Source organism: Elephantulus edwardii, unplaced genomic scaffold (genome assembly GCF_000299155.1).
Source record: "Elephantulus edwardii isolate Elephantulus edwardi_28Jun2011 unplaced genomic scaffold, EleEdw1.0 scaffold00040, whole genome shotgun sequence".
Taxonomy (NCBI): domain Eukaryota; kingdom Metazoa; phylum Chordata; class Mammalia; order Macroscelidea; family Macroscelididae; genus Elephantulus; species Elephantulus edwardii.
In genome coordinates, this window is record NW_006399790.1 from 2,005,663 (window position 1) to 2,032,131 (window position 26,469).

Consider the following 26,469-nt stretch of genomic DNA (forward strand, 5'->3'; position numbering starts at 1 on the left):
TGAATCTTCCTCAAATTGCTCTTCTCTTTAAAAAGTAAAAGAAAAATTATTTCATTGTTATACAATTCCCTCCCCCCAAGTCCACTCCACTGTGCAGCCTTCATTCTGGACTTCAGTCATGACAAAAATACCTAATCACATATCCCTTTTAAACTGTTTTCTCGCTCATCTGTTTCAATGCAGTATACATTACTCCTCCCCTCCTTCTCTGTCTCCCCCCAACCCCAATGTCATTCCCGTTTTACAACAGTGGCACTATACAGTATTTGTCCCGTGTAACAGGACTCTTCCCACCCTTCCCAGCTCGGGTTCCCCATTTCCATTGGTTGCCTCTCCCTCTGGTGCCCTCCCAGTGATTTCCCTTGCCTTGATCAGCTTGTATTGACCTCCCCCTGATTGTATAGGGTCTCTCCTTCCACCCTCCTTAATATGTGTCTCTTTCTAGTTAGTGATTGACTCTTCCTTGCCCTCTCATCCTGATAACCATCAGGCATAAACACGCATCCTTGCCTTTCCCCAATAGTGGTCTCCTGCTCTGTTTGTCCTTTTTTGATTTACCACCATGTCCTCCCAGTTCATCTATGAGAGGAGATTTTCAGCTTTGCTCATTAAATGATTCTCCATCCCTGAAAGGGTCAGGGACACCTGACTCTCATTCTTTCTTGCCCAGGCAGGGCCTCCTGAGAGTGTTTTGTTTTGTTTTGTTTTTAACCTGGTGATTTTTAACAGCATGTAATCCACAGCCTTATCTACCTAGAGACTTAAAAATGTACCTAGAGGGGAGCATGCTTTAGTATCACACGTGTTGCCACAGAGTTCGTTCCTGTTTATATGTATGATGAGTCCTGGCGTGCCCTCCACTATATAGTTATATAGTTCCTGGACTGCCTTCATCCTCTATTCAAAGGTAGATACAAGGATTCATTGAATTAACTGTCCTAAAGGGAGAATTCTTCCAGGGTATGCTCAGACTTAAAGCAGAGGCCACATATGACTCAGTAACTGGGAAAATCTCAATTTCTAACAGATTCAGCTGGTCCTGTCTGTACAGAGCTGCTACTACATTTCTCCTTGATCTTTATGTTGGGTATCTCGTTTTGCATCAGTCCTTTTCAAGATACATAGACATTTCATAACTGAGGTGTGAATTTCAGGGCTTCGGAAACATTCCTTTGTCTCCATCATATGCTGGTGAAATGAATTTAGCTCTGACAAGGAACTTTATTCCCAGTTTCTAAGTTCTTAAGAGTTCACCCTTCATTGTCATCTTAAAATTGGTAAGTCCTTTTATATAAAAAAAAATCTTCAGACTATAAACTCAGCTGTATCTATTACAGTCTATTTGGTTTCATATAATAGAAGATCCACCTAAATGTGACTTAAACAATAAATTTAGTCCAGTCATGGGGTGATTTTTTTTTTGCTAGTTCTTTTTTTTAATTGAGATTTTATTGTAAATTTATAAAGAACTTGGATTTCCATTCATTCATTGTACCACATTTCCTCCCTGCTACCTCTTCCCTCCCAGTGTGCTTTTTTCTCAATGTTGGCTTTGTGCAATGATTTGCCTCATTTCCACGGTGTCAGTTTCATTTTAAGGCTAGATTGCCTCCTGGTGGCAGAATAGCTGCAGCAGTACCAGATTTCACATACACATAGACTGTGCAAAGCAGAGCAAGGTAATTTCTTTCCCAGAAGCCCCCTTAAAGTCGAGTCATTCTTATTTTCCTGGGCTCAATGGAGACATACTCGTGTCTTGTGCCAGTCGCAGTTTTGGGGGGCTGGGGCAGGGAGAGGTAGTACTATACTTAGACCTGGACTATTAGACTAAGTAGTCCCCATGGTGGACAGTGTTTGTTGGAGCTTCCTGACTAAAACAAGCCTGGAAGCAGGAGTGGCATCTACTTCCGAAATGGCTTACCTCCATCATCTCTATGTATGAACAGTGCTCAGGCCTTTCATTCATAGAGTCGCTATGAGTCGTCTACGACTCAACAGCACCTAACAACAATAACAACGATGACTTAGAGAGAACTACGTTGGCCTAGTGGACAGAAAGTTAGGCTACCAAGCCGAAGGTGGGTGATTTTAATCTGCAGCCCTCAGGCCAGGTTAAAATTGTTTTCTGTCAGACATTCTTCTAGGTGGTATAGCACTGGTCTGTGCATTGCTGTACAGAGGTAACTCGTGGTTGCTGTGATGCTGAAGCCTGTGACAGTGATGTGCCAATCGTGGTAATGGGCACCCATGGTGGACAGTGATGGCTGGAGCTTCCCGACTAAAACAAGCCTGGAAACAAGAGCAGCATCCACTTCCGAAATGGCTTGCCTCCAGAAACTCTATGTACGAACAGTGCTCAGGCCTTTCATTCATAGGGTCGCTATGAGTTGTCTACTACTCAGTGGCACCTAACAACAATGGCAACAACAACAACAGTGGCAAGAAATGGGAAATGACCTATAGACGAATCATGCTTACCCAGTTGCTTGACATCAGCTTCCCCTATAGCCCTTGAGGCAAACATGGTGAAAGTTGGCTGAGTCGGCAACTGACAGTAATAGACACTCTCTCTTTTTAAAGGTATATGCAGAGCTTTCTAGAACTTTTGGAATATGAAAACAGGAGCCCTGAAGATCCACAAGTCTTGGATAAGTAAGTAAAGTGCTAAACTTACCTGAAAGTAAAAACATATCTAAGTAAAAATGGCTTTGAAAAATGGAATCCATGCCCTTAAGAACCAAATTGAATTTGGACAAAGACATTAGGTTCCTTTATGGAGAATGACTCACTCTTGCATTTTCCCAAAATTTGATGTCTTAGTATTGTACAGAAAGCCTGATGACAATTCAAATTATGCTTCATGATCTAATTCTTAATACGGTTACTCAAGGTGAGCTGGGTATTCACTATAAATATTGCAGTAAATGTTCCACCTAGTGGTCGTTCTAAGAAAGCAATATCTTCAAGGTATATGGAGTTTCTCGACTCAATCCTTTACAATTGATGGGGAAAAAATTCTTTGAGAAATACAGTTTGAACTCAGAAAAACCATAATGGTTTTATTTTGGAGAGGCATGAAGGTGTGTGCTTTTTATGTAGCAATCCAAATTCTATTACTGTAGTTTTTATATGGAGACTATTCAGTTTGTGTGCTGAGAAAAGATATTTGTTTTTGCAATTGCATTAATAAATCTTGGGTGATATTTTTGGAATGCGCTCATGTCAGAAGAATTCCTATGTTACTCAGTTCTTTAAAAACATTTCTAAAAACCTATTCCCAGGGAGTCAGTTCCGACTTACAGTGACGCTATAGAACACAGCAGAGCTGCCCAGGGAGGTTTCCATGCTGTGAATCTGTGCAAGCAGACTGCCTCAGCGTTCTGCTCCAGAGCAGCTGATAGGTTCAAACTTCTGGGCTTACGATTAGCAGCCCCACTGGTAACTCACTGTTTGACACTGGGATTTCTGAACTTCTGTGTTAATCTATCTTCACTTATATTTACTAGTTTCCTAGGAACTCTGGTGGCCTAGTGTATAAGGAGTTAAGTTGCCACGTCAAAGGCAAACAGTTCAAATCCACTGGCTGCTGCACGGAAGAAAGATAGTCTCTTCCAATCAGATTTACTGCCCCTGAAAACCCACTGGAGAGTCAGTTGTGAGTTGTTTCTGACTGAACAGCACACAACAACAACAAGGTTCCCCAAAAAGTATTTGAACACTTCCCACCCCCCTTTTGGTCTTTACTAGAACCTTGTATTCTTTGCATCTCTGAAAGGAGAGATTTTATAGAAAATTTCAAACTTGCAATGATAATGAGAACATAACCAATCATCTCATGGAATTATTTCTTTTGGTCTGAGGTCTTTTAGGTCTCTGGTTTCACAGGACAATCTAGTCAATTGGCATGATATTGTTTTTAAAGTTTATGTTCTATCTCACAGTATGGTTGTATCTGGGGTCCTACAAGGTTATGGGAAGCCATCTAAAATGCACCTATTGGCCTTCATTCTTTTGGAACAAAAGAGAAAGAAGAAACCTCAAGAATTAGAAGAAACTGGTCTACAACACTACTTGTTTATAGGAGCCACTGCTTTCTCTACTTGAGAACACAACCAACTAGATAGTGCATGGCGGTCACTATTGATCGCGGACTCAGTAGATGATGCTGATAAAAAGGGAGAAAAATGTGGAACAGAACTTCAAAATCTTAAGTGATTCAGACTTAACTAGCCTGCTGAGGCTGGAGGAGTCTCTGAGACTGTGGGTTCGAGTTACTCTTGAAACCTTGAATTAAAACTCTCCCCTGAAGTCTCCTTTAAACGACTAGAGATTATTACCTTTAAATATTGCATTGCTTTAAAAAAACCAGTCTTTGTAAGACCAAAGAGTCAACAGTTCTTTGAAAAACATAAATAAGAAAGTTGAGGGGCAAGAAGAGTAAGTGAATGGAAGGGAAACAACTAAGACAGAAAGAATTAGAATGTCAACATGACATAAAGATCATAGCAATGTCACTGATCCCTTTGTCTACAAACTGGGGTAGGAGAAAGTTTTACTGTATATATTGAAAAAAAAATTTCAAAGTAAAAACTAGCTTGGGTTAATACTGTTCATTTCTTGTATCTCTTTTTAGTATGTATGCAGTGATAATGATGTTTCTTCCTATAGAGGTAGCAACAAATGAACAGTCTAGGAGTAGAATTGGGGTGTCTGTATATCATCTCACAAGATAGAATTCTGACTATTTTTGGGTTTCTCTCCCATACAGTTTTCTACAAGTCCTACTTAAAGTCCGAAACAGACACAATGATGTGGTTCCAACAATGGCACAGGGCGTGATTGAGTACAAAGAGAAGTTTGGTTTCGATCCTTTCATCAGCAGCAACATCCAATATTTTCTTGATCGATTTTACACCAACCGCATCTCTTTCCGCATGCTTATTAACCAGCACAGTAAGTTGGTTTGGGGATGGTGGTTAATTTTTTTTTTTTTAAATTCTTCTCGTTTTGGAAAACAACTGAGTGATTTCTCAAAAATGTTTCCCTGTTGCTCCTCTTTTAATTTCCTGGCCTGCATTTTTTTGGTTACAGAAATGTCATTTCTAGCTCAGTTTATTCTAAGTGAATCCTGTGTATTAAAAACTATTCATTACCGTATTTTTGCATACAATGAACCCACAGAAATAATGTGCACACATATATAACAAGCGCAGCGTGCATCGGAAACTAATACAAGAAGGTTGCGTGGCTTGGAAAAGCCATACAGCACATGAGTGTTATTTGTGTAAGAACACAGTCATTTTTGTTGTTAAGGGAAATCCTTAAAAGGCTTTTATGATGCTCATATTAGGAGACAGGCCTGCTGCCTGCATTTTAAGCTCCTGCTGTTGCCCTCCTGGTGAGGACAAAGCCAGGCTTGAAAGGCATCCCTGCCAGCATCTCCTGAGTACTTTTCGTGAGTTTCTGAGAGACTGTTCTTGCTCCAAGATGCTATGTGGTTTTTCTTTTTGCTTTTAAAACTAAGGCTATTGAATTGGCATGCTGGTGATAGGAGTGATTGATCTTTTATGTCACACTTATCAGTGGACATTTAAGTGAGCGTATTAGACCATCATCTTGTACTGAAGAGTTTTATAGCCTAGAGACTCTCTTCTTTGGGCTGATAAGCAGATAAGGGGGGAAAATCTCTTTGCAAATAACCATTTGGACATTTTCATCATTGTCTCTTTGGATATTTTCATAATGCCTAAGAAAAAGCATCAACATACCTGAATAAAGCAATGGGCAAAAGTGACCTTACTGTCCTGTCGGGATGAATTTGGGTGACTGAATGTTACACAACTGTTAAGGGTAGACTTGTTCTACATGTATGTCTTTAAAAAATAGAAATGTATGGAAATTTTCCGAGGAGCAGAAAAAAAAAACCTTAAACACAACTTATTCACTTAAAATAAGTATGATTTTCTTCCTGACCTAAACATCCGTGTATACTCTCTTTTTCTTCCACTTAATCAGCAGCAGCTGATTAACATGCATTGACCTCATGCTCATATTTGTCAGGGTTTTTTTCTGCTTAAAATCTTCTCTGTTTTGCTTAGGCAGCCACAGTCTCTATTTGCAGAGCTTTTTTGGCTTGGTTTTAAGATAAGTGACCCTAGAAACGTTTGATAAAATAGAGGGTCAACGTAGATGAGGAAAACCTCCCAAGAGAGGAAACGGCACGATAGCCACTACAATAATTTCTAACATTGACAGTTGTGAGGATGGCGCAGGAGCCTGCCATGTTTTGTTCTGTTATACATGATGTCACAGATTAGAGCCATCTTGGCAGGAACTAAAAATGATGACAACAACCACCCCCTCTAGAAACATTCAGGCAAGCCTTTTCCTTTGGGGACATTTATGGCTTTTTATCTTTCCAATAAGACTTTGAAAATCTTACCTATTACAAGATGATTTGAATGCATTTTTCAAAATACCTGAACCAATTGGAAGATCTCCATGAGAAAAACATTTGAAAAGTTCACGGTGAAGACACTTTGCGCTGATACAGACTGCAGGTTCTAAAATGTTTCACTCACCACTGCCATCAAGTTGGAACCTACTCATTGCTGGCCCTCCAGTGGGCTTTCCAAGGCTATAAATCCCATGGGCAGAGATTGCTCATGCTCTCCTATGGAGCAGCTGGGGAACTCAAAGTGCTTGCTTTTGAGTTGGCAGGGCAGCTCTTTACCTAGTAGGCTACAAGAGCTTTCTCTTTTTTTCTATTTACAGAATAAGTATCTAGAGTAGAACATATGCCTAAGGGTAGAAGTCACTTTCTTTGTCCGAGCCATGTCGGGTGGGAGACAAAGGGTTGGATGCCTGGCAAGCAAATTGCACTGCTTTAGGACTTGCTGTGTCCATCAGGAGCTCCGGTGGCCTAGTGGTAAGGAGTTGAGCTGCCAATTCAAGGGTGCACAGTTCAAATCCACCAACTGCTCCTTGGAAGAAAAATCGGCAGTCTCTTCTCATGTGAGTCTTTGCCTCTGAAAACCTGTTGGAGGGTCAGTTATGGGTCACTTCCAACTCGTCAGTACATAATAACAACAGCTGGAAGGAACTAGCTGCTCCTTTGTTGTCTGAGAAAGTTAGTCTCCTTTCACTGGCTATCTGTTGCTGTGAATGCCACAACGATGCTTACAGATAAGCGAAATCCTATTCAAAACTCATAAACCCTTGTGTTGCTCTTCTGTTTTTTCAATCGTCTCCTTTCCCTTTTGTTTTTGTTTAGCACTTCTGTTCGGTGGTGACACTAATCCTGCTCAGCCTAAACATATAGGAAGCATTGATCCCACCTGTAACGTGGCCGAAGTGGTGAAAGGTAAGCAGAGCTCATGTAGCTGTAGATTGTTCATTACATAGGATTTCTCTTTATTTGGAGGCAGTTTGGCTATAGAGTAACTTTGCTTAGCTGTTTACTGAATCTAGTCCCAAACCACTTAACTGAAATACATAATATCCTTTCTAGGAAGTTAAAGATAAGGAACATAAATAGTAATGCTAAAAAATATTCCATTAAGATTATTAACAACTTCAACTTACTTGGTTCCAAAATCAACGCTCTTGGCACCAGCAGTCAGGAAATGAAAAGAAGAATTGCACTGGGAAAATCTGCAGTCAGCAACCTCTCCAGAGTACTGAAGAGCAATGGTATCAGTCTGGAGACTAAGGTGCACCTGATCCACACCATGGTCTTCACAGTTACTTGCTATGCATCAGAGAGCTGGACAACAACTCATGATGATGGAATATGAATCAATGCCTTTGAGTCGTGCTGTTGGAAAAGAGTATTGCACATACCATGGATTGCCAAGAGAATGAATAGGTCTGTGAAGAGGGTGAAGCCAAGCTACTCCTTGGAAGCAACGGTTCTAAAGCTCCACCTCACATACTTTGGGCATGTTGCCAGAAGGGGCCAGTCCTTAGAAAGGGAGAGTGCAGGAGAGGAAGACCCCAGATGAGATGGCTTGGCACAGGAACTGAGGCAATGGGGGGATACATGTGCCAGAGACAGTGAGATTGGCTCAGGATAGAACAGGATTCAGAGCTTTTGTGTATAGGGTCACAATGAGTCACAAGTGACCTGATGGCACATAACCACCACCACCACCTCTCTGGTAAAAATTTTTCTTGTAGGTCTAGCCTAAACAGGGAACACTAATTAACTTAAGAATCTAAATTTTTTTTGCTTTAAGCCCCTCTTCTAAAATTAAGCCAAATTCTCATGCTTGTAAATTTAAACCTTTTGGGGATGTGCATTGTTTTCTAATACACTTACTTGACATTAGGGCTTTAGAGGTTCATTGGACATCAGGCTTCGGAGTAGAATAACATCTTGTAGCTTAAGTCTGTTGTGATCGAATAGACCAGATCTTCAGAGCCATGGCCAAGGAGAGCCTATATCTTTATGTACCTTTGGCATTTCTAAACCCAGGAAGAAGGACCCAGAACTGTTGACCTTTGTTTTGCTTATGGTTGTCAAGATGCCCTGGCCTATTTAGTTGTTGTGTGCTGTTGAGTCAGAACTGACCCATCGCTAACCTTCTAGCAGGTTTTTTGAAGCGATAAATCACATAGGAGGCGATTGCTCATCTTCCCATGGAGCAGCTGGTAAATTCGAAACACATGACTTTAGGGATTACAGCACAGCTTCTTACCACTAGGCCACCAGAGGAAACTTTTACCCAGTTCGTTCATTTATCAGCAAAACAGGCCCAGTCCCAGTTCCCTAGAAATTCTTACATGTTAACCCTGTGGTGAACCATAACTCTTGCCTTCCTTTAGGGCCAGGAAAACAGGATTAGGCCTGTGATAACTGGCACATTCCTGAGTCACCAGCCTAAGGGCTTTTATAAGTCAGGAAACTTGTTACAGTTGACTGCCCTTTTGAGGGGAAAAAAAGCCCAAAGTCCTAAGACCAAAACGTGTTCTTAAATATTTAAAGTGTGCCTTTTCTTTAACTGCAAGCTATTTGAGGTCAGTTTATGTTTTACACCTGCTTTGTAATTATAATAGAACTTAGTATTGTAGATGTCTAAAACGTTCCTTGGTTTGAGGAATTTTGAGCCTTTAGACAATTTACTTTTTAATAAGAACAGCTTTATTAAGATATGTAATTCACATAATGTACAGACTGCCCATTTAAATGTGTAGACGTTAGTAGTTTTTAGTATCAAAGAGTTGTTACAGCTATCACTACAGTCAATTGTAGAACATTTTTTTTTTCAATTGTAGAACATTTTTATCCCCTCCAATTAAACCCTGTAGCCTTTCACACCTCAACTTCCCCATTTCCCTTCATTACCTGGCAGCCCCGAATCTGCTTTCTGTCACTGTAAGTACAGATTTGCTTACACTGGAGCTTTGGCTTCTTATAATATGTGGTCTTTTACGACTAGCTTCCTTGGCTTACCATAATGTTTCAAGGCTCCTCCACGTGGGTCCCAGCACTCCACTCCTTATGTTGCTCTTTTGTTCCATTATAATGCATACGCCACTTTTTCTTTGTGTGCTCTTCAGCATCAGCAGATGAAGCTGGGTGACCTTGGACCTGTTTTTTAACCTTTGTGCCTCAGTTTCCTTATGTAAGATGTTGGTGTTACTTCACCTATGTCATGGAGGCAGCTGAATTACTATATGTGTTGAAGCAATGCTGACACATAGTCAGGGCTGTTGCTGTGTCTCCTAACAGTAGTATTTAGGCCTCGAGCAAGTCAGCTTGCTTATCTTATACCACAGACTGTGGTAGGTTGATGCCTTTATTTTTTTCTTTTTTTAAAATTGGTTCACAATGTAAATGAAGGATTGTATATAACACAGTGTACATGAATTTACTTTTTTGTTTAGAGTTGAAGCTCTTTCAACTACAGAACAATATATAATATAAAAACCTGTTACCTGCTCACCATGCAGTTGTCTTCCCCCTGCCCTTCGCTAATCCTTTCTTGCCTCCTCCCTCCCTGTATACCATTGAGGAAAGAAACAGGGTCTGAAACAGCTGTCCCTGTCACTACCACATGGTAGGAAGGGGGTTCTGCCAGGGGTCACAGCACTCTGGCCACCCACCCTGGTTTGCTGTGTGTGTACAACTTCACCCTTTCTTCACTTGATGGAGAAATGATGCAGAAACCTAGAGGTGACCTTGGTTGCACAGTTCACATGGTCCAGGGACTTGAGGCCTATGGAGCCTTGAATAATAAAGGCGGGGTTTATCCAGAGGGTGTAACTCCGGATGTAGCCGGAACCTGAGATTGAAGTGGGGGCTGAGAGGGGCCATCCGAAATCCAGTGGGCTCAATCCAGCACTGTATCCTACCTCGGCAGTGCGTATCTGTGCAAATGCACATGCACGTGTACACACACAAAAAAGCATGCACATCAAAACAAATAATATTATTGAAATAACTTGGATGCTGTTAAATGCAAAATGGTAGGCTTGTTGTCTGGGTGGTTGTTTTTTCTACATGAAAATACTTGTTTGATTCTCCCTGGTGCCTTGGAGTAGCCCTGGCCACAGGATGTAAATGTGGGGAGCCCCCAGAAGAGTAGGTTGCCAGTGGAACCCCCTCAGCAGCCGTGCTATTCTCCAGCCTGCCACTTGCCTCTTCACCCTGCTGGCACCACTACTGGAGCTGCTGTTGCAAGAGCTGTTGGAGCTGGTGCTTGCATCCTCTTCCTCTTCTGAGCTGCTCTCCACATCGCTGCACCCATCCTTAGACACCTTGCCATCGATCAAGGGTTTGAGAGCCACGCATGCAGTCAGGGAGGACCACATGACATGGAGGACCAGGAGGCAGCCACTGAAGAGCCACCGGGAAGGAAAGAGCCCGATTATCTCTCAGCTCTCAAATAAAGTGGGGCTCAGAATCCAGAATGCAAAGAGTCCCAGACGCAGCCGACCACAGAGCGCTGAAGATCACCAACAGTGTGTCGCTGAGCCTCTAATAGTTGGCGTAGTTGGCCATCTTGGCCGCATCGAGCCGGAAGTCCGAAGCATCGTGTCGACACTTGACCAGAGTTCCTACCTGAACTATATTGTTGATGCAGAAGATGATAAGCCCAATCGTGGCTACGTGATGCACAAACATGAACTGAAATTCCTTTCTCTTAACATCTATAAACTGAGAAAACATAAGAGATGAGTAGAAGACCATTTTTATGGCATAGTAGTGATAGAGCTCACTGGTGAGAGGGTGGTGGGGACAGCTGTGCCAGCACTGTCGTGTGTCCCAGAACCAAGGTGACGGCCAGACAGGGCCAGTCCCATAGCAGAATGTGCTTAAATAGAAGGCAAACCTCCACATTCTCTCAAAGAATGTAATGAGCAGAGGCAGCTCGTCCTGAGCCCTTCAAGGTTGAAACCAGCCCTAGATTCTTCCCACATTCCAAACCAGCTACTTGGACTGTCTCTCCAGCCACATGTCATCAGGATACTTAGTCACAGACAGGTCACTTTTTCAAGAGTGACATTGGGGGGCTGGGCACCAGCCTGCCTCACAACAGCCTTAGGTTGTGGGACCAGCATTAGATGCTGCCACCATCTTAAGCATGCTCCGACACCAACTGAACCCTTGAGGCAGACCCAGAGAGCCCTGGTATTCACTTCACGTTCTGGCATAAATTAGAAATTATTTCAGAAAGCCATTGAAGGTGTTTATAAATCAGTCTATATGTAGAACAGATCATTTGGGAGGCTGGACTTTATGAGGAAGAGTGCAGCATCAGGATTGGAGGAAGACTCATCAACAACCTACATTATACACATGACACAACTTTGCTTGCTGAAACGGAAGAGGACCTGAAGCGTTATGAGGACTGTAGTCTTCAATATGCATTGAAGCTCAACATCAAGAAGACAAGATTCTCACCACTGGGCCAGTTGGCAGCACTATGGTAGATGGAGAAGAGATTGAGGTTGTTAACAGTTACAGCTTGCTTGGCTCCACAATCAACACTCTTGGCACCAGCTCTTAGGAAATAAAAAGACAAATTGTACTGGGAAAACTCTACTGTCAGGGACCTCTCCAGAGTACTGAGAAATACTGAAGTCAGTCTAGAGACTAAGGTGTGCCTCATCTAGGCCTTGGTCTTTGCACTTGCTAAATGCACTAGAGAGCTGGACAGTGTCTCAGGATAAAAGAATTATTGATGCCTTTGAGTTGTGTTGCCAGAAAAGAGTATTGAACATACTGTGGACTGCCAGGAGAACAAATAGGTCTGTCTTGGAGAGGGTGAAACTAAGCTGCTCCTTGGAGGCAAGGATTTTGAAGCTCTGTCTCACATGGTTTGGGCACATGGCCAGGAGGGACCAGTCCTTGGAGAAGGACATCATGCTTGGAAGGGTGGAGGAACAGTGCAAGAGAGGAAGACTCTGGATGAGATGGATCAACACAGTAACTGGAGCACTGGGGTTAGGTGTGTCGGAGTCAGTGAGACTGGCTCAGGATAGGGCAGGGTTCAGAGCTGTTTTGCATGGGGCCACTATGAGTCACAGTTGACTCATTGCTTTTACACTTTCTTCTAAAAGGTCTATGGTTTTAGTTTTTACAGTTATGTCCTTGATTCACTCTAAGTAATTTTTGGCTGTAACCCTGGCTGTAACCCTAACTCTAACTTTGACCTTAACCTTTGGGCTATTTATATTTCTAACCTTAACCTTAAACCTAACACTGGATTTAACATTAAGCCTAACCCTCTTCCTAGCCTAGATCTAATTTAACCCCTACACCTAATCTTGAACTCTATCCTTAGTTCCAGATCTAGGCCTAACATTAACTGTAACCCTAACTTTTGATATGACCCTAATTCTAACTCCTGAACCTACTTTTAACCCTAACCCTACACTTTGATGAAACTCAAACCCTGGATCTAATCCTAATCAACTAGTGTATTTATCAATTGATACAGGTCAAAATAACTAGACTCATAAGTTTCAGTTAGAATATTAAATTCACCTTTGAATTCCTGAGGAGCTTCACAGGGTTTTCAGAAATAAAACAAATCTCCTCTTTTACTATCTCATGAAGTTTCCATTAGAACCAGGAGAGAGAGTGATCTTCAAAGGGTGGTTAGCTTTCCCAAGCAGTTAAATTTTGAAAGACATACTGGGGTTTGACTGAAATTATTTCTCCAGGGCTAGAAACCAAAGCAGGAGGGTTCAGAGTCAATATTGACAGCACCAAAAGTACAAAGGCAAAGGTGCGGGAAGGAGAGTCATAGAAGAAACAATGAAGAAAACTGCAAGGGAAGAAAGAGCCGTGGAGGAAATATTGGACTAATAGAGAATGCTCCAAGGCTTTGTGTGCCTTCTCTAACTTTTTTTTTACTGTTGTTAGGAGATGTCACTGTATACTTTTTTTTATACTTGTCCTTTTTTTAAGATTTTAATGAAAGTTTATAAAGAACTTGGATTTCTATTCATTCATTGTTGCACATTTTCCTCTCTGCACCCTCTACCCCTCAGCTTTTTCTTGGGAAAAAAAGTTTTTTCATTGTCCCTCCCCCTACCCCTTGACCACTTTACTCTGCAACTCTTATTCTGGACTCTTGTCATGCCTCTAACTTCTTATTAGCTATTGTTAATTTAAAATACAAACCCATTGCCACCAGCCTATAGCTGGTTGTAAACCTCATGGGAGGAAATTGCCCTTCTTTCTCCAAGGAACCTTGAACCATCAGAGAGGCACTCATTGGTTTAGCTGGACAACTCCCTGTGGACTACACTACCAGAGATGCTCATCAACCTTTAGAAAGACCAAATAAAATGAGTAATGATATACCAGATTGTTAATTATGAGACTAGATTTTAAAGAGGGAACCTTGGTGGCACAGTGGTTAAAGTTATTTGGCTCGTAGCCTAAAGTTCAGTGGCTTAGATCCACCAGCTGCTTTGAGTAAGATGTGGCCTCTACTTCTGAAGAGACTTATGTGACAGTTCTCTGTCCTCCAGAGTCAGAGAGTCAGAATTGATCTTTTAGACTGTGTAGACTCTTGTCTCTTCTTGTTGTTAAGTGCCATTGAGTCAAGTCAGATTTGAACCCTGCGCCACCTAACCTGTGCCATCTTCATCATCACATGCACCAAATGTTGCCATTACTGTGTTGAACATCTTGTTGAGGGTCTTCCTTTTCTTCACTGACCCTCCCCCTTTTCAAGCATATTATCGCTTACCAAAGAATAGGTCCTCCGAACAACATGCCCAAAGTACGTGAGAGGAAGCGTTGCCTCAAAGGAGCACTCTGACTGCACTTTCTCAAGACATATCTGTTTGTTCTTTTTGGCGGCCCATGGTATATTTCAGTACTCTTTTTCCAATACCACAATTCAAAGCCATTGATTCTTCTTCTGTCATCCTTATTCATTGTCGAACTTTTAGATGCATAGCCTGTGATTGAAAAGGTCGTCGCCTGAATCATGTGCACCTTAGTCTTCAAACTGACATCATTGTCAGTACCTTGGAGATGTGGCTGACAGCAGATTTTTACAGTGCTATCTGTCTCCGGATCTCCTGACTGCTTTTACCCCGGGTGTTGATCGTGGAGCCAAGCAAGACAAAATCGTGGACAAATTTCAGTCTTTTCTCCAGTGACGAAGATTTTTTTCCCCTTGACGTTGAGATGTAATCTATATTGAAGGCTGTAGTCTTTGATCCTCTACTTTGAGTGTTTCAAGTTCTCCTCACTTTCAGCAAGCCAGGTTGTGTCATGTGCATAGTGCAGGTTGTTGATGCATCTTCTTCCATTCCTGATGCCACATTCTTCTTCATAAAGTTCAGTTTCTTGAACAATTTACTTGGCATGCAGATTGAATAGATATGGAGAAAGGATACAACCCAGATGCACACCTTTCCCAATTTTAAACCATACAGTGTTCCCTTACCCTGTTCAGATAACAGCCTGTTGGACTAGGTATAGGTTTTGCATGAGCACAGTTAAATGTTCTGGGATTCCCTCTCCTTTGTTCTATAGAGGGAGAGAACAAGTTTTTGAGACCCCAGTCACTACTCACCAAAGTAGGGTATAGAGCATTATTTGTGGACTATGTTATGCCAGTTGTCCTTTATGTCCCTTGTGAGTATGGCATTGAGTTGCTTTTTCAATCCAGTAACCTGATAATGTGACAGAACAGAGCTACTCCATACATACAGTTTCCTATGCAGTAACTTTTACAAGAATAGGTTTCCAGGTCCCTGGCATGAGTGGTGAGTCAAAGAATTGATACCAGTCTGTGAGCCCTTGGCTCTGGGTTTGGGCAGTAGTAGGAACCTCTGAACATATGTAGGGGAGGAAGGGGACACTAAAGTGCTCAGAGAGGTGAGTGCACTGAATGTTTACAGGGGAAAGAGCACCTCTATCAGGTTCTAGATATGAGTGCAGAGTTGCTCCCATGTGGCTCGACCAGGAGATGGGAACTTCACCTGTGAACACGTGTTGATTATTTAAAAAAAATTTTTTAAGTTTATTATTTTTGTGTGTGTGTGTACCATCAAATCAGATCTGACTGGTACAGGAGGAGATTTCCCCTCCTTCTCCAGCAGAGCACCTGGTGGATTTGAACTGCATGTCTCTGGGATTGTAGTACAGCTTCTTGCCACTAGACCACCAGGGCTCCCTAACACTTGCTGGTTTGACTGAGTATGGCTGCACTATGGCCTAGTGGGTAAGGAGTTAATGCTGCTAACCCAAGGACAGGAGAAAGATGAGCAGTGTCCTCCCATGCCATTTTCTCCCCTCTGAAAAGTGGCTGGAGGATCAGATGTGAGTTGGTTTGTACTCGGCAAACAATGAGAGAGAGAGAAATGCAGATTCTGCTGGCAGTGGTGGCAGGTGACCAGCAGTGGCTAATTCTCTGTGTCTGCTGTTTTTGCATAGTCTCTCCTTTCCCTTGGCACTCGGTCTGATTGCTTAGTCATGCTTTTGATACAGGTTCCAAAGTTGTCATTTATGCCTGATGTCCTCTCTTCCTCAGATATTTGCTATGAGAGGGTTGTTATGAGCCATCTGACTACACCACCATCTTGGATCATAGTATTAGTGTAAAGTGTGTCTTAATCTCTCCTGAGACATAAAAAAGCAGATTAAGCAAAGAAGCAAGCAAGCTGATAGGGAGAAAGAGAAGTGCCATACCACATGAGATCTCCAGGTTACTAAGAAGCAGATGCTGAAGAGAAACAAGGACTTCCCCCAGAACTGTTTGTGTTAGGTGCAGCTAAGTCAACCATGACTCTTAGCGCCCCTGTGACCAAGGAATCAGAATCCTGTGCCGTCCTTGTAGCCCACTGTTACAGTCACTGTGTCAGTCCATCTTGTTGACAGTCACAGAAAGAAAGGCTTCCCTTCCATCGAGCGCCCTGGATTTGGACTTCTAGCCTCCTAAACTCTTGGTCAAAGCCACTGATTTGTGGTTTTTCTGTTATACCAGCATTAGATAGCAGAGAGACGTGATAATCAGAAAGTCTCTCCAAGGGCTCGAGCCTTCCCAGTGTGCTTGCCAGTACCCCCAGGTGTTGTTGGAAAAAGGAAGAGATGGACGTCCACTTCTGTTTCCTCAGGCTGACTTCCTGGCCCCTTCCTTCTTTTAGAGCAGTTGGTGTTTTTGTACTGGCTTCCCCCCCTTCTTCCTGTGTCCACGGAGATTTCTCAGTCAGCCAAGTTTTACCTTCTCTTTGCTTTAGGAAAATTGATGTACAGAGAGTAAGAGTTCCAGATTTTAAGGACCCAGTCCATCACCTACCCGCTTCATTTTGATTCCAATTCCTGGCAGCCCTGTCAGACAGAGTCGTACTTCCCCAGAGCTTCCACGGCTTTTAACCTGTACTCTGCCTCATCTTTCTCCCAAAGAGTGGCTGGCAGGTTCAAACTGCTGACCTTGTGATTAGCAGATGAATGGTTTAACCACTGTGCCACCAGAGTTTCTTTATTTTAATGACAACTTAGCTATTTATTTACTCAGCTATAAATTCTGTGGGTCAGATGCCCAAACCAAATGACAGGTGTATGTGTGTGTATATGTGCACACATGTGCATGGACGCAGCCCAACGGAGACTTAATAAACTAACAATGACCTCATGCTTAGATCTATTGAGACACTACAGAAAAATCTTCTATATAGAAAGGTAGGGACAATATTTTTCTTTTTGACTAGACAGTTGTATAAATGTGTGAAAGTGGGGTGCATCTTGCATAACATTAATTGACTATGCCGAACACTGAAGCATGCCTCCTCGCTGCTTATTTAGTGCTTTAATGTCTACCTTTACACATCTGCAAATTATAGACTCGTGGTAGTGAATGCTGGAATTAGGGCTGTAAAGCAGCTCCTATTATCCTCGGGGAGGTGCCTTCCATTGTGACCCTTTTACCTCCTTTCTTTGAAAGAAACCAGGAAATAAAATGGAAAATCCCGTGGTAAGATAATTTTAAAGGCACAAACTTAAATACTTGTTACAAAAAGTCTGTTCTCTCAGCAGCATTAGCTTGCCTGTGTTGTTCTTCCATGCCCTTATTGTTTAGCATAATAGCGTACAAATGCTATCCTGAGCGTGTCATTATTTCAGTTCAGAAATAACGTCTTACGCTCTCACTCAGGGCCCTTCAGGTTACAAGTAACAGAGACCCACTTATACTAGCTTAAGAAATGGATGTAGCAAAAGGCCCTACCCAGTAGGCCCCTTGGTGCTCCAAAGACAGGATGTGCTTTACACTTGAGCTTTATATAGAAATTGAGAATGGGAAACAGAAAACCAGGTGGTTTTCTGTGTATCTGCAACTGAGGTTACCAAGTCATGGGCTCTCTGACTCCCTCTGCCCACCTCTGCCCCCTTACATTTCCCAGCTATGTGTGGACAGACAGCTGGGAAATGTTGACTGCTGCAACTTGGTAACTTGGTGGTGGCCATGATGGCCATTCTGTCCAGCCCTTCAGATTTTATGTTAACTCTCAGTGTGTTCTTTGTGGTGTCTTCCCATCCCTGAGGTTCTCAATTATAAATTTCCCCCAAATGAATGTAATTGGTGCAGCGCTTGTCATTTTGCCCTTGGCCACAACTTTTAGAGTTCTGGTCAACTTCTTTATTGGTTTTCCTTTTCTATTCAGCTCCACTCTCCTCCTTTTCCCAAGTATACTTTGGTTTCAAGGTTTGGCAGGAAGGAGTGTCTCCTACCTAAAAAAACAAAAAAACACCGCACCTGATTAGTTCCCATTTGGTATGGATTTTTGGTACAAAAGATGATGTATTGTGTCCAAGGTATAATACAATGAGAATTTAAAGGTAGGAAATACAGATTTTTTTTTTTACCTTTAAAGCCTTAGAATGTTTTTGCCTGATTGGTGTGTATGAGTCCACTGTGTGATGTCTTGAGCTTTTCAAGGATGAATCATAAGGCAATTTTTTTAATTATAGCATCAACAATACTGTCATTTATAATTATTCTTTTCAAAAATATCTTTTGCTTAAACTTATTCTGGGTATTTGAGTTAGTTGCTTCTATCAGAAATCCACCATCCTCTACATTTTACATTTGCACAATCCTTTTTCTTAGTTATTCTGTCCGAATCTCATGCTACTGGCTAAGGTACCACCATGAAAAGCTAGCCCATTTTAGTGGGTTTGGGTTATTTCTTTGTTGTATAATGAATGGAAGAGTAGTGCTTTAACATAAGGGTTAAAGCATGTGTTGATTTAAGTAAAATAATCTTGGAAGTTCTCGGCGGCTTTATGCTTTTGTGTCACTAGGTGGAGATGTAGCATTGTTTGGTGGCATAGCTGAAGCAAAAGGAGTGAGTATTGATTTCTTTTTTCTTTTAAAAGAAAAGTATTCTGCAGACATTTGATGAGGCATATTATTACTGAGAACATGCTCATGAATTTAGCATAATTCTAAATTTTAACTTTCATGTTTAGGATTCAAACTCAATCCTGATTTGCTATGTGTTTTGCCCACTGATCAATTCTTTTCTCATTCTTTCCCTGTTTTTTACTGTTGTTTCCTCTTTGTGATCACTTCTCATGAAATCGTCTTGTCAGAGAGTCCTCCTTACATCTCTAATGGTGGCTTTTCATAGTGATTGAATTCTAAGGGTTTAATAAAATGATGGGGATTTTTATTCTTAAGGTCAGGCAATACAAAGAAAATTTTAATTTGGTAGCAATGGGAGGTAAATTAACCAATACTGCAGTACTCACAGTCTGAATATATCTTACTCTTTGTATTACTTTATCCTGAGAAAGCCCAGTATTAGCATATTTAAATTTTCTAGAGTTTATTCCCCCCCCCTTCTTTCCCCTCCTTCCCTCTTTTCTTTCTTATACGTATTGAATCTTAAGCATTATGTGCCTTGCTGGTGTGAGGAATATAAAAGAACCATGACCCTGTCTACGAAGGACTGCTATCCAGTTGAGAAAATTGCAAATGTTCCTCTAAAGTATTTAAAAGTAATCTGCTGTCTGATCTTTTCAAAATGTGAAAGTGACATTTTCTTGCTTTGAAAAACTGCCTAGCAATTCTCAATGAAACATAGAATTGCCATATGACCCAACATTTTCACTCCTAGCTGTGTACGCAAGAGAAATAAAAAAGTATTTTCACTCAAAAACGTGGCCATGAATGTTCATAGCAACATTATTCATAATAGAGTGGAAATGCAACACATGTCCATCAGTTAATGTATAAATCAACTAAATGTGATATATCTATATAATGGAATATTATACAACAGTAAAAATGAATGTGGTACTGATACAACATGAATGAACCTCACAAACATGCTACATTCAAGAAGCCAGATACCGGAAGCCACATGTGATAGGATTGCATTTATATGAAATATCCAGAATTGGAAATCTCTAGACAAAAAGTACATCTCTGCTTGCCAGGGCTCAGCTAAGGGTTAATGTATATGGGCTTTCTTTTTGAAATGCAAAAAAACCCCACATTAAATTGCTTATGTTGATAAGATGCCCACCTCAGCAAAGATGCTAACAACCTTTGACTTGTATATTTTATTAATTTTTTTTTACTTGTGCACTTTAAAGGGATGAATTGTGTGACATGTGAGTTATATCTCAGTAAAGCTGGTTTTTTTGAAAGCAAGTTATCAAAAAGTTTAAAATTAATCAAACCAAGGAATATTTACTGCTCAAGCACCATACTACTTTCTGTGAGTTGCAAAACAATTAAGCACAAACCCTGACCTCAAATTGCTTATGGTCTAGAGAAAGGCCCGAATGAAATATGCCATATACTTTGCTTTATTAACTTTTCTCTGTCCTCTCTTCCAGCTATTTCTGCAGTAACCCCAATCTTGTTAGTCTATGGTTTTTTCTTCTTTCCTCTTAAACATTAAATATTGCTTCACCTTCTTTGATAAATATAACTCCAAACTTGTCACTTTTAACTAGCTTAAAGGACTTCTTAATCAATATGCCTACCCTTCTCTTATTGACATGGTTAGGTTCTAAAAATATGATTAATAGATGAAAATTTGTGTTCTGTAAACATGGAGGATGACCACATCAGATTACAAAATGGAAGATGACTTTATTATTATATGACTGCTAAATTACATCATTAAATAACTGTCAAAACAATGAGATTTGTGGATTAAGCAAGTTGACACATAACCTTAGCCATCATAGCTAATGTTACAGTACCGCCAAACATACATTGTTAATGCACACAATGGTCACATAGTAGATGTTTTACTATTGTCATAAATATGAAATCTTAGATAACAAGATAGTCTGTAACTGAGGAGTAGGTATAGTGATGTCTCCAATAATTGCAATATTGTGACATGGAAATGCTTACTCTGCAAATAATTGTTGGCAGTTTATTATTTTAAAAAAGAAAGCACGTTTAGTAACATTTCATGGTATTCAGAAAGTTTAAGTTCAGAGATTTTCACGAAAAACACTTTTCTTGGTTGTTTAAAATTTTATGTGTGCTTGATAAATAGCTAGCTGTGTCGTTCTCAAGCTAGTCTTTTAATACTATGACAACGTTGTAGTCATCAAATAGTTAAGGAAGAAAAAGTTGGTATAGTCATAGTAACTCTGTCAAAGTGAAAAAAAGAAAAAGACTGGTAGGTGATTGATTCTAAATCTATTCATTTAGAAATTTTTAACCCAAAGGCAGGTTGTGAAAGCATCAGCTGCTCCACTGGAGAAAGATGAGTCATTTCCTTGAGTGAGATTTACAGCCTCTGAAAACCCACTGGAGGATCAACTATGAATCAGTTTTGACTCAGTGACAAGCAGTTTTCTTTTTGTTTTTTAATATCTTCTATTAAATGTATGTGTGCGGTGTGTGTGTGTGTGTGTACATACATGTATACAAGTGGGAGACATGACAGTCTGCTTCTATGAAGATTATAGCTTTGGGAGCTCTGGTGGCCTCGTGTCAAGAAGCTGCACTGCAGTCCCGAAGGCATGTGGTTTGAATCGACCAGATGCTCCGCTGGAGAAGGAGGGGCTACTTCCTCCTGTGCCAGTCAGATCCATTTCGATGGTACACAACAACAACAAAATATTAATTACTGAAATAAATAAAATATAATAAAAATTTTTTTTAAAGATTATAGCTTTGGGAACCTGTGGCAGGCAGTTTCTCCTCTGTTCCTTGGGGTTGCTGAATCTTAACTGACTGCGTAGTTTGGTTTTGAGATTTTGTGCCTGTGTTATTAGTGCTGCAGCTAAATGGTTTCCTTTTTTTTTCTTTATAGATGCCTATGAAACAGCCAAGATGCTGTGTGAACAATATTACTTGGTAGCTCCAGAGCTGGAAGTTGAAGAATTCAATGGTAAAATAGATAGTATTTTGACCTTTAATTTTAAAAAAGTGGACTGAATAACAGATTATACCTGAGATATATTTATGTGAGGTCCTAGAGGTTTGCTACTTTTAGATCTTTTTTTTAAAAAAACTCTTAATTTTGGTCAGCCAGGTATATTGTTGTAAAGATTTTTTTGTACACAAATATATATATATATATAATGCATTAGACAAAGTTCTTAGAGCAAAAATAATCAAGGTAGAAAATGCATGAAAGTATTAACAGGCATTTCTCATAATAACAACTGCAAACGTTCAGTAAACATATGGAAAAGTATTTAACTTGACTAATCAAGGAAGTGCCAGGAAAAAAACCCACAGAGGAATGCCATTTTTATCTTTCAAAATGTCAATGATTAAAATATTTTAACGTTTTGAATTGATGCCCAGAAAAATACTCTCTCACCAACACTTGGACATTTCTGGCATACGTTTAAATTAGTAACACCTTTGTGAAAGTACTAATAATGGGTGTTTTTTTTTTCTCTTTGGCCTGGTAAATGAAATTAACAGTGATGATATTATTTGGTCCAGTATGAAACTTCAGAAAATGGAGATGGGCAAAGATTTACATGCAAGAATAATGATCATAGTGATTGTCTCATTAGGGAATAACTTGAAAACAACCCAAATTTTCCACAACAGAGGATTATTTCAGTAAATTATGGTGAATTCATAAGCTAGAATACTGTGAAACCATTCAAAAAGAATGCTTTAAATATGTGTGGAATGTTTAATGTTTGGAGAACTTTGAAGGATTTATATTACTAAAATAAAAACAATAGCTCTCTGGATTAGTGAGATTCTGGCTATTTCTGATAGTATTTCTACCAGTCTATATTCATGTACCTGTTACTATTTTGAAATTCCTAAATTATATGAGATACACTTGTAAAAAAAAAAAAACAAAAAACAAAGACCAGGAACTTAGAGTGAAAAAGGGACACACCCTTTTCTTGGCCTCATTTAGAACCTTCTCTTTTCTGTAAGTAGGATTCACACTATACATGTTCTATAACTTGTATTTTTCACTTTATCTTGAAGATATTTGCAAATATTAGTGTCACTTACAGATTTTCCCTAGTGTTGTTATTGTGTTGTTGAGTTGATCTTAACACATAGCGACACTATAGGGCAGAGTAGAACTGCCCCATAGGGTTTCCAAGGGTGTAAATCTTATGAGAGTAGAATCCTAAATCTTTTCTCCTCCAAGCACTCAGTCGTTTAGGCACTAGGATTCTTCTGTTCATAGTATAAATGATTGTAATTTACCATTTCTCTTTGCATAGAAATTGAGGGTTTCAAACTTTAACTATATTTTTCCTGAGCAGAAAGTTGTGTGTGTTGTTATATTGGGTACTCTTTAATCAGTCCTGGCTCATAGGCAACCCTATGTGGCAGAGTGGAGCTTCCCCAAAGGGTATTCTTGGCTATAATCTTTATGGATGCAAATCACAGGTCTTTCTTCCAAGGAGTCCCTGGGTAGGTTTAGATCCCCAACTTTTCAGTGAATGGCCAAGCACTTAACCATTGTGCTTTCAGGTCTCCCTATGTGTATAATAATGCCCACTTTTGATGGAAGGAGATAGCCCGTCTTTCTCCCTCAGAGCAGCTGGCAGATGTGAACCACCAACCTTCCAGTTAGCAGCCTGATACATTTTGCACTATGCCACTAGGGCTCCCCTTTTAGGGTGGGAAACATTTCTGGGTGTGTGGAAGAATTTCTGTAGATCAGATTCCTAGAAACAAAGTGACTGAATTTTAAAATGTGAGTGTTTACAATTAAAGGGAAACCACATTCCTTTCCCCAACATATATTAAAGTATATTTTCCTTATAACATGAGAAAGATGTATAAAGATCTCGGGCTGCTGTTGAAGGACAATTGTCCCTTCCATTCTGTTAGAAGCTATGAAAGCAAGTCTACTTTGAAAATCTAATGGACTTCACTTGAGTACTCCTGAGTAGATGCATCTCAGCATTCCATTCTTCCTGTTGGTTATGTGAGACCTGACCAAACTATACAGATTTATATTTGTCCACAGCAGTGGAAGTTAAATTCACAGGTAGTAACAAATGACAGTTTTGCCTTTGTGACAGCCTTCCTCGCCCTGAAGTCCAGAGCAACAAGCTTCTTCCTGCTGGTATTTCACGATACCAGCCCAGGCTGTTCCACTGGGCAGCTCACCCCACCACAGGATGCGTTGTCCAACTATTTTGACATTAGCTTATGAATGACTTTGGAGCCCCTTTCCCCATCACTAAGACAAATGAAGAATTACATTTATGGTGTCTTAAAAGTTGCATCACTTTTGTGAACTTGTTTGAGGATGTGCTTTAGTGCTAACAAGTTCCATGTTTGATACACAGGCTGGATGTGGGTTGTGAACACAACACTGGGTTTTGTGCTAGTGAACAGCCTCACGCACTCCAACATCAGTTTTTGCAGCTGCTTCGTAACGAGAGTGATTTTTCTCTACATTATAGCAACTGGCTCTGTTTTCAAGAGATGGATCAGGTTCAGGTTCTAAGTAAATTCCTTTCCATAGCCGGTCTACCCTAATATAGCATCGCCTTTCTGGATGCGTTTATTACTTGATGGGCATCTTTGACAATCATCTGATAGAGTGACGTGTATCACTTGCTACTTGCTGCTGTGGACTCAGAGCCAGTGAGACTGCCAGTACTACAAAAGAATTCTTTGTTACTCCCTGAGATTTTAAGTTCCATTAGTTAGGCATGTACTCTTTTATTTCTGAGTTTTCTTTTTTTTTTCTTTCCCAATCTAGACCCCTGAGAGACAAAGTAGTTAGGATTATGTAGACTGTACTATGGGAACTCCATCAATATTTGCCAGTAATCACTAGAATCCTGAATTTTCTTTATTCTCTTTTCTGTGACACTTTCAACAGGAATGTTAAAACACAGGGTTTCTGGTTCTTCAGACCTAGAAAAGTTAAGATGAGTGAGTGCTCCTTGCGTGTCTTCGTGGTTGCTAGAGTAGTCTTTCCAGTCAAGAGATTGTTCATAGCTAGTGGTTTGGTGGGATGCATCAAAGTCTTAATTTCTACTGTGAATGTTTTATTCTAAATGGGCTCATAGGAAATATGTGTGTTTGTCCTGGGATTTGTATTGGATACTTTTTAAAAAAAATAAGTTTTTAACTTTTAATTGTGATTTTAATGAAAGTTTACAGAAAAGTTTTATTTTCAGTTATTCATTGTTGCACATTGTACCCCCTCCCTTATCCCCCCAGTTCACTTTTTAAAAATATTTGTTCATTGTTGTACAATTACCTTCCCCCCCTTCCCCACAGTCCTCTTTACAACATACCTCTTACTCTATGCTGTTGTATATATAATGCCTAATCGTATATTCCTTTTAAATAATTCTTTCCTTCATCTGTTCTAATGCAGTGTTCATTATTTATCCCCTTTTCTTATTTTCCTCCCAATCCTCATGTCAGTCCTGTTTTGTAACTGTGTTATGTAGTATTTTTCCTTTTGTGATTGAGATATTTCACTCAGCATAATGTCCTCAAGGGTCATCCATGTTGTGTAACATTTTATGAGTTCCTTGTTTTTTAGTACTGCATAATATTCCATTATATGTGGATGTGCCCTAGTTTTTCTATCCATTCATTTGTTGATGGGCACTTGAGTTGTGGGTGTGCATATACCTGTTTGAGTGGCAGCTCTGGTTTCTTTATGATGTATTCCTAATAGCAGAATCCAATGGTATTTGTATTTCCAACTTTTTGAGAAAGTAACATACCACCTTCCATAGTGGTTGCACCGTTTTACACTCCCACCAACAGTGAATAAAGGTTCCAGTCATTCCACAACCTCAACAGCATTTGTTGTTTGCTGCTCTGCTGAGCTTTGCTATTGTTATTGGGCTGAGATAATACCTCATAGTTGTTTTGATTTGTATCTCTCTGAGAGCTAGGGATTTTGAACATTTCTTCATGTGTTTGTTTGTTTGCCATCTGAATGTCGTCTTTGGTGAAGTGTCTGTTCATATCCTGTGCCTATTTTGCGATTGGATTGTTTACATTTTTCTTGTTGAGATGCTGGAGTAGTCTATAAATATTAGATATAAGTCCCTTATCAGATATGTTATTGTTGTTATGTACCATAGAGTCAGAATCGACCCATAGTTGACTCTCCAATGGGTTTTCAGAGGCAGTTAATCATATGAGAGAAGATAGCCTACCCTTCTCCCATGAAGCAACTGCTGGCCTCAAAATGCATGCCTTCGGGATTATAGTGCATTCCCTAGACATGTCATTACCAAATCTTTTTTCCTAGTCTGTGGCTTTCCTTTTTACCCTGTTGGAGAAGTTTTTGGATGTCTATAGGCATTTGATTTTTTTTTAATTGAAATTTTTTTAATTAAATTTTATTAATTTTAGTGAACAGTTACAGAGATTTTGGGTTTCCATTCATTCATTGTTGCACTATTTTCTCTACCCTCCTCCCCAGTTCGTTCCTCTCTTTTTTCTCCCCCTTGAAAGTCTGTTTTAATTGTCCAATTGCCACAGTGCTTGTCAAAGCCAGTTCTGATTAATCTCCTTTGTCAGTGTGTCCTTTGCCATT

General features: G+C 40.2%; 1 protein-coding gene and 1 pseudogene across 1 annotated transcript in view; one reads left to right on the forward strand and one right to left on the reverse strand.

The window, feature by feature from the left end:
* PDK3 (pyruvate dehydrogenase kinase, isozyme 3) overlaps positions 1 to 26,469 on the forward strand; it is a 102,368-nt gene that overhangs the window by 49,983 nt on the left and 25,916 nt on the right. The window contains exons 3-6 of the mRNA XM_006885039.1: positions 2,581 to 2,652; positions 4,769 to 4,953; positions 7,274 to 7,363; positions 21,763 to 21,840. Of these exons, the coding sequence (XP_006885101.1) occupies positions 2,581 to 2,652; positions 4,769 to 4,953; positions 7,274 to 7,363; positions 21,763 to 21,840 (425 nt within the window). The remainder of the gene's footprint in view (positions 1 to 2,580; positions 2,653 to 4,768; positions 4,954 to 7,273; positions 7,364 to 21,762; positions 21,841 to 26,469) is intronic.
* On the reverse strand, positions 10,144 to 11,565 carry LOC102844440 (annotated as a pseudogene).